Below are 15,052 nucleotides of genomic sequence, written 5' to 3'. Positions count from 1 at the left end.
AACACAGTAATAGCTTAATAGATACATTTTATTTTCTTAATTGAACAGAAATTTATTGTTAAAAATCTAGAATAAAAAGTTCCCCAATGTATTTGTTAATGTTATTCCTATCCTTACACACACACACACACACACACACACACACACACATGCACACTCACATAGACATGCACACACATGTACATACACTATGACAAATATAATTGACAAAAACTTCGTTTTAAAAGAAAATTACAACCAATCAGACTGGAAAATGTTTTGTAAAAACCACGTATACGATATTAAAATGTTCCCAATAATAATAAGATAAGCCACAATACATACAAGCTGTTTGTCACCTTATTATTATTTGGAATTAGTATTATATAGCCTATATCTCAAACTCTCTCAGTTTTTAAAACTCAGTGTGTTGGTACAGTGGTGCAGTTCTGTGAAGCTTGGCACAGTTCCTAAATGTCAAAAGTCTAAATTTCAAAACGCACTGCTTTTTAATGATGGTCAATTTGATAAGCACTTCGGTTATTTCACTTGCCCCAAGAATTTTAACTTAGTTGTCCCAGTCTAAATCATGGTACTAAGAAGAACACAAGGAAGCCACCAGGGAAAAACATAAAACATCCTGTTCCCATAAAACCAAAAGGCAAGCAAAGATGACATTTCTTTAGAAAATACAAACCAATTTGTACAAGTCTGAACCGCCTGTCTTTTCCTAATAGGACAGTTCGTTTTTCCAAAAGAAGAATAAGTATGTTTATCTTGACTGTAAGTGTATGATTTAATTAAAGTTTCCTATTTTCTGGATATGCTTAGGAACTGTGCATTTTGAAAACTCATTGGCTAGAATGAATCCCAAATTTGAGTACTATTTTTCATCTTAGCCTCATGATGACTGATAAATTGTTCAATAGTACTTACTCCACAAAGTAATTGGCCAGTCATATTTGGGTATTAAAAACAATTCTTTATTTTGCATTCTTAATATTTCACCAATAATGCAAACTCATTCAAAATGACAGATTCTGCTTATACTTATGTTATCATAAGTATACGTTTTTAGATTTATTTTTAATTTTCATTCATGTGTGCATTTTGCTTGTACATATGTCATAGGACCATGGTGCCAATGGAGGAGAGAAGAGAGTACTGGAACTCATAGAACTGTATTGTTTTCCACCCAGCATGGGTACTGGAAACAGACTCCTCTTACCACCTTCTCTAATCCCTTTCTAGACATTTGTAAATAAGAAAAAATGTATTGATTATTTGTTGCTTTTAAGGCCATTTTGTAGGGCATTTTGGCAGTGCTTCTAAAACTCTAGTCATGAGTAAACAAACATTTTTTCCAAGTTCTTGACTTTTCTTTTATCAGTATTTTTAATATACTGTATCTGACAAGGAAATACTTTCCAGAAAACACATTGTCAAGTTTGATAAGTGCTGTGGGTCATGTTCTTAGTCTGGTGCCAGAATTCCTCAGATGACAGCACAGGAGATAAAAAAAAAAATCCTTGGAACAAACAAAACTTATCCTTGAAGCAAAGTATTCCTAAGGATTGTTTTAAAATCCAAAGATATAAACCTATAATTATAATTTAAAATGTCTTCTCACTTCTATATAAATAACATTTTACTGTTATTTTCTTCTAGGGCTGGGGATATAGCTCTAAGGCAGAGCATTTGCCTAGCACGTGTGAGATCCTATGTTCAATTCCAAGCAACACACACAAACGAAAAGGAAACTTGTTTTATTTTAGTAACATTGGTTTTTGCTAGTCCAGTGCATAACTATCTGCACTATCCTGATTTAAAGGGTGCATGACTGTGCATATTTTGCATCATAAATGATTATGTGCTTCTGTTTTCATTAACTGGATCTGGTTATATTTTTAAGTAGAGAAACGATAATGACTGTTTGTAAAGTTGCCAGCAAGGAGGTAGCCAAGTAAGAAAACAAGAACGAATTCTCTTATTAAAAGTTGAAGTGCTAGATGCCAAAGTTCTGATAATTTTCTAGCTGTGCAGACTTTTGGCCTTTCTAAAGGAAACAGACTCACATGTAAATTTAATATCTCTGACACCCATAAAGATTCTGCTTCTTGCATCTTCCGTATTTTTGTTGACTTTTCACCTTGAGGCACAATTTAATTGTTGCAAAAATCAAATGAAATAATACTGTATACAAGGCAATAAAACCATTGACGACAAACACCAGAGCAGTTGCCAGGCACTGCTGGAGGCATTTAACAGTAATACATCTTCAAAGACAAATCCCAGTCAGCTTTGCCTTAGTTAGAAAGTGTGCCTCCTCACAAAAGGGTCAAATAAAGCCCTTCTACATCACTGGGTTAGTTACAGATTATGGCCAAACACAATGGAATAGAACATTGACTGTGAAGAGAACAGAATGTTCTGGCTCAGAAAAGAACTGGTCTGACCTATGGAGATAAGCAGAGAGAGATCGGAAGAGCATGTTGAGCTGGACCACATGAAGGACAGCTTCTACACAAAGACCAGTGGGAAAGGAACAAGGACATAATGAGTAAAAAGGAGAGCAGAAAAATTGGAAAACAGGAGAAACTGAAGCTAAAGTTGAAAACTGTGACTACAAATGACCTAAAGAGTTAAAGAAGAACCAGAGTATTCTAGCAGATTTTTACGTTTATTACTAATGTAGATGTTATTAAAGCAATGTCATAAGATATAATTCACACCTTCAGATATTGTTACAAATATACACTTTGGGCTGTTAATTTCAAGATACTAATGCCTGTAGTGGGCAAACTAGGTAAGTATTGCTTGATACAAACCATTGCTTTAACGGGGGGGGGGGGTGTTCTACATTATTCCTCTGAATTAGGTAAGCTAGCAAATGCATATAGGAATTGCTTAAAATATCTTTATAATTTTCGTAGTGCCTACATAAATGCAATAAGTATGTAGTTTTGAGATGTGTGTGCAACACCCAAGAGCCATCTCTCCTTGTCAATTCATACCTACTCAAAAATAGATCATAAAACTATAATAGTAAATACTCGCTTCTCTTGGTGAAAAGGTGTAATTAGTTCACCAGTATAGGTTTTATTAATTGACCTACAATTAGTTTTCCAGAGCCTGATTCTGAATGTCTAGGCTCATGGTGTGCACATACTATTCTTATCGTCACATAATATGACGATAACACTCAGCTGTGCATCCCAGATTCAAAGTGCTCGTGTGCTTCTTTGTCTTTGGTTGGAGAAACTTCAATGGTTTACTGAGACATCTCTTTCTAATCATTTTTTGTCAGTCTTATCTTTTAAAATTCCTGTGGGCTGATGTTTTTGAATCCTTGGACTTTTAAGGATCATTGTGAATATTGACAAATAGCATCTACTTTATGGGCTGAGGTTTATACTTCAAGAACAGATATAGATCTACTTTCTGTTGATTATGTCCTTGACTATCACGCAGCCTCAGTTATTGACTGCTGTTTCTGTTGAGGTTGCATGCTTTCTCAACAGATTATTTCCCTTCTTTTATAATATAATAGCCACTGATAAAACAAAGTTATGAATATATATGTGTGTGTGTCATTTTTACTTCTTAAAACACCTTAAAAATTAAAACTGAGGTTGTTCTTCCTTCCATATTTTTAATGGAGATATAGTTTATATAAAGTGGGATAAACAGAATTTAGTCCTTGGGAGATGTTCATTATGAGTCCCTAAAATCTTGGTTTGACAGTTGTGCAACATTCCATCAACCCACATTTTCGAGTTATATCAATATACTTATTAGTGGCACAACAATGTGGCTTCTGTGGAATGATAGTCATAGTCTAATGGTCCAGAGAATCTGGTTTTTGTTTCCTCAGATGACTAAGACTTACCAGCACTTGTTTACATGACCTGGGGTAACCCAGGTAGACCCAGTCAGGAATGTTCTTGTCAATTATAATTCAATTAAAAAGGAAAAGATAAAAGACATCCAAAAATCCCTCCCCTCCAAGATAGAAAAAGCTTGTTTCCCAGTGAATACAATATATTACCTGTTTTCTATATATTCTGATTTCCTTAAGTATTCTTGAAATGCAATATGTTAAACTATTTAACAACATTCTATAATTCTGTTATGTAAACAGACATTATCTTGCTAGAGTAGCCAAAGATACAGGACAAAATATTCCAACAGACTTAATTCAAGAAACCACATATGTGTTAATGTCATAAAATCAGTATATTCTCCATTCAAAGCATAGCTAATTCATGAAAATTCCACCATAGGAAAACAATTAAGTTGCCTTTATTTTGCAGTTACCTTGGAAGACTTTCAATTGGCAAACCAATTTGAAGGAAATGAAGGATAGCTGAGTATATGATTCCTGAAATGAAGCTAATTCTTGAACTAGTAAATTTCAGGTGACCTTGTACTTATGTTGATCATGATGACTCTTTCAGGTTAGATCTTTCATGTTCCATGATTGACAGCGGAGTAGTAAGTAGTCTAAGGCAGGAATGAAGATGGGAAGAATGGTAGAAGCCATTCACCCATGAGTTGAAATTCATGTTCTAGAAGGGCCAGTGCAGGGCAATTAATTAAAATATTCATATTGAAAAATGTGACTTGGACCAGAGCAGTGCATATTTGCTATGCACTCTCTTTATGCTCTTTATGCTCTCTCTGTTTACACAGACAAGAATTCAGAGGGATCTGGCGACAGTGGTGCAGCTGTAATTCCAGCATTTGGGAGGCTGAAACAAGAAATTACTTCTAGTGTGTGTCCAACCTGGGATATATAATTTCTTAAAAACCAATCAAACAAAAACACAAACCGAGAGAGAGAGAGAGAGAGAGAGAGAGAGAGAGAGAAACACTCACAAAGAGCTTTATTTCCAAGTCAGTGATGGATTTTGAGTCTTTGCCCTCACATCTTGCTAAGGGGGCCTTGTCTGAACCCCTCCAAGAATTCCTGGATTGCTCAGCTACTTTTGGAACTGTTACACATCTTTCAAGACAATGACTTTCAAAATAAGAAGGGTTTGACCAGAACCCTTCTTAAAATGGCATTATATACTGGTGTATGTAAGGCAGAGAAACAAAACTCTAGTGAACGAAATGTTTATACTTACTATATGTGATGTATATTATTTAATTTTATTATATTTTTATTCTGTTTCTATGTATTTGGACCATAAATAATTGTTGTGGCTCACATATTAATTTAATAATTTTCATTCAAAATTTAAAGTATCCAAATACTACCAAATGCAATAAAATATCAAATGTGTTGGAAATAGATCCATGAAGTATAGATAAATTCTGAATACTGACTGACTGAGAATCAGTCAATTAGTAATATAGTTTATATGTGCACTAAAATAAATGAGTCATTTCACAGACATTTAATGCTAGTAATTTGATTTTTTTTACAATGACAGTTCAAATCTTCAAATAAGACAGACAGATAAAATAAAAAACCAAACTATGAGCAAGCTCAGCAAACATCATTTCTATAAACAGAAGATAGAAAGTATGTCAACAATATGCATGAAATTAGTTGATGTAGAAAGAACTTCTAAAAGAAACAGACTAACAGAAAACTTGTAGAAATGATAAACTCAGCAATGTGGCAGATTATAAAATCAACATGAACAAATCAAAAGCTTTTCTATACCACAACAAATGTAAAGAGAAGGACTACATTCCCATTTATAATAACCTAAAAAAATAAAATAACTAGGAAGAAATCTAGCCCAGCAAGTGAAGGACCTCCACAATGAAAACTTTGAACCTCTGAAGAAAGAGATAAAAACACAAAAATAAAAAGATATACTCATGGATTGGTAGAATTAACACTGTGAAAATAACCATTCTAATAATCCCATCTTATTACTCACAGAAATACAAAATCTATCCAAAAATTCATATGCAACCAGAAAGACGCTGGATAATGAAAACAATCTTGGGCAAAAAGAACAAAGCTGGAAGGATTACAGCTACCCATCTTAAATTATATTACGTGGTCATAGCAATCAAAACAATATGGTATTGACACATGAAACACTTAGACTAATGAGATAAAATAAAAAACTCACACATGAACACATGTGACTTTACTCATTTAATATTTGACAAAGATAACAAAAACATGCTGGAAAATAAAGTATCTTCAACAAATGCTTTGGTAAGACTATATGTTCACATGCATATAAACAAAATTTGACTCATATTTATCACATTACACAAAAACAAGTCCAAATGGATCAAAGATCTGAACCCTGAAACTTGAAACACTAAAACGGCTAGAAGAAAACATGATACAGGTGTAGGAAATGACTTCCTGAATAGGATTCCATTTACTCAAGAGGTAAGGCCAAGTGGGACTATATGAAACTTAAAAGCTTTTCCATAGATAAAGAAAAATTAAAAAAAAATAGCTGGAAAAAGGTAGTCCAGAAAAAAGGCAAAAATGTTTTCCAGCTATATTTCACACAGAAGATTACTATCCAGAATATATAAAGATCTAAAAAAAAGACCCAATAATTAAAAAAAAGGCCTTTTCACAAATGAGCCTGGAACATGAATATAGAGGGCTTGAAAGAGGAAAAAGCTGCAAAACCCTGTCTGGTGGTGGTGCATGCCTTTAATCCCAGCACTCGGGAGGCGGAGGCAGGCGGATCTCTGTGAGTTCGAGGCCAGCCTGGTCTACAAGAGCTAGTTCCAGGACAGGAACCAAAAAGCTACAGAGAAACCCTGTCTCGAAAAATCAAAAAAACAAAACAAAACAAAATAAAAAGAAACAAAAAGAAAGAGGGAAAAAACAGGGAGGCTAAGAGATATCTCAAAAGGTGTTTATAATACGTAGCAATTAGTAGGGAAATGAAAACCAAAACAAATTGGAGATTTCCTTTGACCCCAGCCAGAATGGCAAAAATCAAAGTAACAACTAACAATAAATTCTGGGGGAGAGGGAATGAAGTAGGGTTAATTTATTATTGGTGGGATTGTAGTGTGATACAGTCACTATGGAAGCTGGTGTAGATAATCTCAAAAAGCTAAAACTAAATCTAATATATGACCTGTCTCTACCTCTCCTTGGTATATGCCCAAAGGACTCAGGGTTCTCCTGTGCAGATATTTGTTCAGCCACGTACATTGGTGCTCTGTTCACAGTAGCTAGGAAATGGAAATAATCTAAGAGACATACAACTGACAAATAGGTAATAAAAACATGGTATATACACTAGGGAGTTCCACTGCAGGCAAATGGGTGTAACTAGAAAAGATCGTGTTAAGTGATTTAGTGAGGTCACTCAGACCTGGAAAGACAAGCATCACATGCTCTCTCTCTCACTACAGGCACCTGGCTCTCAACCTTCAGATGGGAGTGCAGAGCCCACAGTGACCTCAGAAACAGGAAAACAAAGCCGGACCATTGCCAGAATGGGGGATTAGTGAGCAATAGAGAGGGCATTAGCAGGATACAAGTGATCTGATCATGGAAATAGGAAAAAAAGGGGCTCCTTACAGAGGGGAAGGGAGATAAATACAGAAAAAGGTGGAAGGAGAGTAAAGCAGAATACAAGAGATGTAACAGGGCAAATGGGAAACGGCACTTAGGGATGGTAAATATAGGAGAAAGAAGGATGTACTTAAAATAATATCAAGGACATCTGAAAAAGTCATAAGGAATCATAAATATTTACCAAAACAAAAAGCTGTATGACACCCCTATCTCTGTATATAATTACAGAAGTTTTAATGAATTTTTCTCATCTGGGCTAACAGTTCTCCCACTGAGAGCCAAAGACCATCTAACAAAAACCACAATAGCATACATGAGTAGCCTTCTTTTGAGCTATTGACCAGGACTATCCAATAGACTCCCAAAACATTCAGCCTTTAATTATTGCCCTTGGTTACCCACTTTAGTGGAAGGTAAGTCCCTCCTGCTGAAGATTCCATGTACTTCAGAAACAGGGCTCAGTGACCCCTAAACTTGATTTGATCAGAAGTCCTTCTACTTGAGGAATAGCTTCCGTGGTATCAGAATGTGTCTTGCAAGTGCCCAAAGTAAAAGCAACCAAACGTTTTACTCATGTGCCTATGAGCCACATAAATAACCACCAGGCCACAATAACCCTATGGGTATAGCAATGGCAAACATACCTTGGTGATAACGAACAGCTCTATAATTGAACTTAAGATCCACTCAACATGAGGGAGACCATGCTTGGTTCTGAAAGTAAAGTCATGATTATTGAAGGAGAACCTTTAACCACCAATTTCTGAACCAGCATAATCCCTGACAGCAACCAATAAACATTTGCCCTTATGACCACAGTTAAATGTACTCTTTATCCCTCATCAAGGAAACTTCTCTTTCTAACAGATGGAGACAATTACAAGAAACTATAACCAATCACAACACAGGGTTGTGGAGTCTAGTCCCCACGGATACATCCACATAACACTCCCACACATAAGGCTTACTGAACATTGCAGAAGATGGGGTGGAAAGATTTTAAGAGCCAGAGGATCAGGGTGTTTGCACTGAAATTATGTCTCCTAGTAAAGTCAGAAGCCAAACTATAGAATCTCACCAATATGATTGCCCAAATGTGAGCTGAACAAGGAAAACACTAGTGAACATGGCAAACTGGATGGAGAAAAGGCCATGAGGCTTCAACGCTACACAAAGAACTGAAGAAGTCTGGGAGGGGGACAAGTGGCCTTTCCCAGGGAAGAGTGAATCAATTGGTTGTTCAGTACCAAATGGTCAACTTGACAAAATTACATACAGCATTGTATAGACTGAAAAATTTCATTTGGAACATGTATATGTATACCTACACATTTATGCATGCCATGATGGTAAGAAGAGAGGTGGGGGAGAGAGAGAAAGATAGGATAGAGAGAGAGCATGAATATGAAGGAGGGGGGAAAGGTATACAAGAAGGTTTTGAGGGAAAATAAGCAAGGAAGATTAAATTATAGTTCCAAAATTTTTAAAGAAATTGTTTACACTTTAAGTCCTCTGATGCTCCCTAAAGAAGTACATGTTACAAAAGGAGCCAAACAAAAGGATCTATTAAGTGGGTTAAAAACTGTTCAAAGCTGTTACCACAGAATGCTAAGAATCGACTCCACGGACAGAAAAGGAATCCCAGGGAAGTATGGGTATTATTTGTATTGTTGGTTATTTAATAGCACTAATTAATTGTAACGAATGTAGTGAAACTGCAATACCAATTATATGTCATGATTGATTTGAAATTTGTATCTCCCCTGAAGTCCATGTTAGAATTTCATAAGCAACACAACAGTATTAAGAAGGTGGAGTGTCTTAGGAGGTAAACAGGCTCTGGGGTATTCATACTTAGGAGGTTCAGGATTAGAGCTTCATTAAAGCGTGTAAGGAGCTGAGCCCGAGGTGAGCGTGAGTGAAGAATTCTCAATGGTATGTTGGAAGTGGGTACTTGTGTAGTAATAAGGGCGGCGGGGCTGCGTCCCCAGCACCCCAGCTGCCTGGCTAGCTTATGCCAGAAATAACAACACACTAACTGTATTCGTTTAAACACTGCTTGGCCCTTTAGCTCTAGCACTTACAGGCTAATTCTCACATCCCGATCAACCCATCTCTAATAATCTATGAGCACCGGTCTTACCGGGAAAGGTTCAGCATGTCTAACCTAGCGGCTTGCTTCATCGCGTGCGTCTGCCCGGGAGAGTGGAGCATGGCGTCCCTCTGAGGCATCTGCTCCCGAGAGGAGAGCTGTGGAGTCTGAGCTCACTTCCTCTTCCTCCCAGCGTTCTGTTCTGTTTACTCCTCCCACCTATCTTCTAACTAATGAGGGCCAAGCAGTTTCTTTTTATTTTACCAATGACCTTCCTCCATCATACTGGACACTCACCAGACACCAAATCTACCTGCAGTTTGTTCTTAGAGTTTCCCATTTCCTAAACTGTATCAATAAAGTTTTGCTTTTTGCAAGTAGATAATAAAGAAATAGACCATTTTTTTAGGAAACCATCTCCATTAAGCTAAATAAATGCTTTTGAATGGCAGCATAAAGCATTTCTTTTGAAATGAAATAAATGTAAATAACTTATTAATGTGTGACATCTTAAACCACCACAGGTACAAGAAGAAAAAGAAAAGATAAAGCCACCTTTAAATATAAAAGTGAATATGAATAATTCAGTTTTTAATTTTGTTTTCCTCAGAAAGATGATAGCTAAAAGGTTTTAACTTTTAACAAAGGAGGATCCTCAAATAAAACAGATGAATAGGGACCATCACTGAAGGCAAAGGGAATCCAGTGTCACCTGTGCTAGCATTAGCCAGAAACCGAGGGCTGTAAATATTTTTCCCTGAGGGAGTCCACACTCAGAAACTGCCCTGCTACACTTATACAGCAGAATCGCCCAAACATCATCCATCAGAAACTAAAGTGACTACACCGAAGATGCCAGAGAAGACATAAGAGGTGTCAGGACTGAGGTAATTGCAAGCTGGAAAGGTGGGAAGGTCTAAGCACCAGGGCTGAGCCAAGGGTCCAGGAGAGGGTGTGTTGATTAGGTAAGATCTTCTCTGTGGAAGAAGTTGTATGTGACCTGGTTGGTCTATGTCAGACTCCTATAAGGGAATTTCCCTCAGGGCTGCTAAACTAGTCTAAAGAAGGTATCAGATGACCGACGTACATGCAAATCAGCTGTAGACACTCCAGATATTTAGAGCGATCAGCTACCGTGCTCCCAAGCCTCTAAGTCCTCTTCCATGCCAGCTTCATTTTCATTTTCTAACCTCGTTTTGACCCAGCTTACTTTGCCCACCAGCTAACTGCAAAGGACTTGGCTCCATCCCACCTCTGCTCCTTCATGTTTCTGGTCTCTTGAGAAACAGTTTCAGACACCTTGCTTCTAGGTCTGAAATCTCAACAAATCCTTGCCCCAGATCTCTTGGCTGACCTTCTTGAGGTAGAACTTGGTGTACAGAGAGCATTAAATGTGATGAAACACACCTCTTGTTGCTCTAAACTACAAGTTCTGGACACAGTATTCTAGTCATTGCATTTGGGAACTTTGGCTTTCCAGAGGGAAAGCCATTGTTTCACAGAGAAGCAGGGCAAGAATGAAGCCTTTAGTCCCTCTTTGGCTGTCATTGTCATCTCTCTCCATTCCTCCTTTCTTCCAACTACTCCAAAATGCTGAGGCTTTATAGGTGTTTCATAACTCAAGTTCATGCTAATGACACAGGATTGTCAGGAAAAGCAGAAAGGGTGTTTATTTATCTTCCCTAATTGCTTATTCAGCTCATGGGATCTGATAGCCACACGGGACTTCTGGAACACTGTATGGGAATGGTTTAATAACCAGGTATCAGTGGGGTAAGTGCATTAGAGAAGGTGGCAGAAAGAAGAAGGTGATTAACATGCCTGCAATTTTACAAAAGAACTCTTATGGGATGGGCTCTGTATTGGAGGTTTCAGAACAGTTTTAAATGTTGTATTTACTCAGGGAAGGGAGCCTGGCAGCTTTGATATGTTTCTTGATTTCTAATCAGGGATGGGTGTGGTTGGGTATTTCCTGGACAGTCTGGCCTTTAAATTCCAGAGAAGTCTGAGGTTGGCAGAAGGGATGTACCTCCAGGGTGAAGCTGGAATCTACTGCCAGGAAACACAAACTTGGCCCCATAGTCAGTCACAAAGGAAAAACTGAAGTAGCAACTGTCTCACTTGCTACCTGGAACTCCATAGTGAATTGAAGAATATTTTTACTAGATTCAAGATTATAGGTAGTCAACACTTTGGCCTTTAACTTATTCCATCCTTTTTTATTCTCAGTGATCTGGAAATGTAAATTATTCGTGGTGCAGTGATGCCTCTGTAGATGCAGACTCAATGGATGTCGAAACTGATAGCTATAACTCCTAAACTCAGTCAGTAGGCAATTGTTAGTAAGATGTGGAAGAAGACTGTTCCCAGTCAGAACCATAGGAGGGACATCATTTGGGATTTGGGAGGGTCACAAAATCAGCAGGATGAATCATGGGTCTGTCTGCTATCTGTGACTGTGCTAGCGGTTATTCTGGAAGGGTTGGGTGAATAACTGGTACCTGGTTGAGCCACTCCCTATGTCTATTGGGTCTTAAGAGTGCCTTCCTCCTTTTTGCTAAATAACTCAGTCTCTTAAGCCTATTGCAATGGCCTGGGATGCCCTTTGCCCCAAGGATGGCTGTTTCATGATGCTCTTCCTTCTCAGCAGATAGGAAGATTTCTAGCAACATTAGTTATTGGCTAGCACTTCTATACAAGTAGCCATTCTAGAAATAGAGCATGATGGTAAGTTACCAAGGAGAGTATGAATTCTTAGGGCCCTGAACTCAAACATGGATGATGTCAGTTCTTTAGGGATAGAAAGTATGGATATCAATAAAGCATGCCAAGAATGCAAATGCTTCTGAAGATCTGCCTTAACTTCTAGCATTAGAAATTCTGAACAAATTTAGCAATAGCAAATATAGGCAAGCAACTAGTCTATGATCTAAACCAGGATAAACTATCCTTCTGTATAGAATATCAAGACTGATAACACATTTTATGAGTTGAAATATTTGTTTTCCTGTATGTAGAAATATTTAGATAAAGTTCTTCAAAAGAACAAAGTACTCATAATAGTAAACAATAACTAAAAAAATCAGTTTATTGGACAATTTGCATAGGACCTAATTTAACTCTGCAGTTAAAAAGAACAAAATGCATAAAGTAGGAAATTGCAAGGGAATTTTCATTAAAAGAAAAACAGCAAAGGCACTACACAAAAAGAATTGCACTGACTTACAGATGTTCACAAAGTCCTAACAAAACTCGACAATTTCCTGCCAAACAAACATGCCAGGGGCCTCAGGATGTGGGTAAGACAAGCTTGTTCCTGTGGTAAGCATTTCCCAAACAACGAGAATAGTTAGAAACAAAGAGCCTTCTTAGTGGTGGCCTACCTGTCTCCTGAGTTATGAGAAAAAGAACAGAGTCAACCAGACTGTTCAAGAAATAACTGAGCAAAAATACTGAATTATGAATCAGCCAAAAGCTGTCACATGACTCTGCTTTAATTGGACTTCTTAATTTATAATGGGAATTAATACCTTAACATAGTTTGATATTTATCAAATAACATCTTTTCCCATGAGACATTATCTTTTGGTTGACATATAAGGTGCACATACAGTTCCACAGCCAAACTAGATAAAATCTATATGTAGTTCTTAAGTTTCTACTCAATCCAAAATAAATAAGCCTATCAAGGAAATAAATATATATGATCATGCAATTAAAATAAGGTTTACATTTAATTTCCCATAATCTGATATTTTTTCCTTAATTTTTTTTTACCAGAATCTTAATTTCCTTTAATATCTACACATCAGTGTTAGTTTGTTCATTTCCCTGGTCATTGCCATGAAGTCATTTTCTGCATTCATCTTTATAGTAAATGTTAATAACTATTCACTATTTGTAAATGACTAAGACTAATCCCCCATCATTCATTCCTGTTTTCATACTGTATTTGCTAACCTTCTAGAAGTCAGTGCTATTCTAACAATAATATTCTCATTCTTTACTCCATGGTTGTGCATTTACCCGGAAACTGCATTCAAGAGCCACCACTTTTATAACATTATTAATAAGGCCGAGATGAAGTGGGATGTGGAGAGTTGAGTGGTAAAAAAAATAAATGAGTATGTATTACTTAAATCCAATACACCATGCATTGGACTAAATCATCAACATTCACCAAATAAGATAGGTACATTATTATTTCATAAATCGAGGTACCAAATGTCTTTAGTGCTTAAGGATTAGATACCTGATATCTATAGTCAGCAGTGGACAATGCCACTGTTTTACCCAAAGATTTCTAGACAACTTTCTAATAGGCAGTGGTAGTATTTCCATTTCCTTGAAATAAAAATGATTTCTTTGAACTCCTCCCTTAACTCAATATAAAGTATATTAGAAATTGTTATAAACCATATATTATATGTATACCTATACCAATTTATCAGGGGACTTCATAAATACATATAATTTAAGCATTAAATAAAATAGAACTAAAAATAGATAAAATGTACAATTTGTATCCAATATTCTTGTTATTTGCATAAAATGTTGTATGAATTTATGTCACTCTAATTCATAACCCCCTTCCTTTCCATCTTGCCTGCAATAATATATACTACTGAGATAAATTGCTTTGGAAATGGTCTTTTAACAATGATTTTTGAAGCAAAGGTAGAAAGCTCATAAAAGAAAAATTCTAGTGAGGTGTCCTTCTGACATTTGTTTGCTCAATGTATTATAGTTAATTATTTTTAGACTGCTCCAGTTTACTGTGAACAGTAGATAACAATGATAAATATTTTGAACAGGTAAAAGTTAGTTGTATATATATGAATTAATATAAGAGAAAATGCAAATATAACATGTCTGTTTTCACTAATAGGAATCAAGTAAAATACCACAAATTAACACTAAGGAAAAGAATTTATATTGTTCGAATCACTCAGTTTATTCCATATTAGTATGTACCTTATATTCTTCATAATCATTTTTATCAAGCAAGTTCCTTTTGTCCAGCTCTATAAGATGTTCCTCAGTGGGTTCTGTAATCCCATATTTAAGAGAAGCCTGTTCATAGATGGGTTTTCCACTAAAAAAAAGTTCTTTCCAATCGTGCATTATCTTATGTGGAATAAGACTATTGGGACAAAAAGAAGAAAAGGGATAAATGCATAGTTTAGTGACAAACACACTTTAATCACTGGGTCTTTTTTTTTAATCCTTATATAAATGACTCCCTTCATTAGACTTAAAGGGAAATGATTAATTCAAACATGTTTAAAGGTTATCACATGTATAATGTCAGAATGATCACATACATTAGACTTTTCTGTAACGATGATATGCACATAAGTAAACTGTTAAATTAAAGGAGCCTTGGTATACATTTATTCAGTCACTTGATACCAATGCTAGGAATTACAAAGCCTTAGTTTTTGGACCACTCTCGC

At 36.3% G+C, this 15,052-nt stretch overlaps 1 protein-coding gene across 1 annotated transcript in view; it reads right to left on the bottom strand.

Annotated features, from left to right (window-relative positions):
- Spef2 (sperm flagellar 2) overlaps window positions 1-15,052 on the bottom strand; it is a 153,404-nt gene that overhangs the window by 89,971 nt on the left and 48,381 nt on the right. Inside the window, exon 9 of the mRNA XM_041631128.1 lies at window positions 14,571-14,739. Within this exon, the coding sequence (XP_041487062.1) occupies window positions 14,571-14,739 (169 nt within the window). The remainder of the gene's footprint in view (window positions 1-14,570; window positions 14,740-15,052) is intronic.

Source organism: Microtus oregoni, unplaced genomic scaffold, assembly GCF_018167655.1.
Source record: "Microtus oregoni isolate MIOR12 unplaced genomic scaffold, Mior012 000036F_ref0000092, whole genome shotgun sequence".
In the NCBI taxonomy this organism is placed as follows: Eukaryota; Metazoa; Chordata; class Mammalia; order Rodentia; family Cricetidae; genus Microtus; species Microtus oregoni.
The sequence above is the reverse complement of the archived record's forward strand: the minus strand, read 5'-3'. Positions and strand labels throughout refer to the sequence as shown.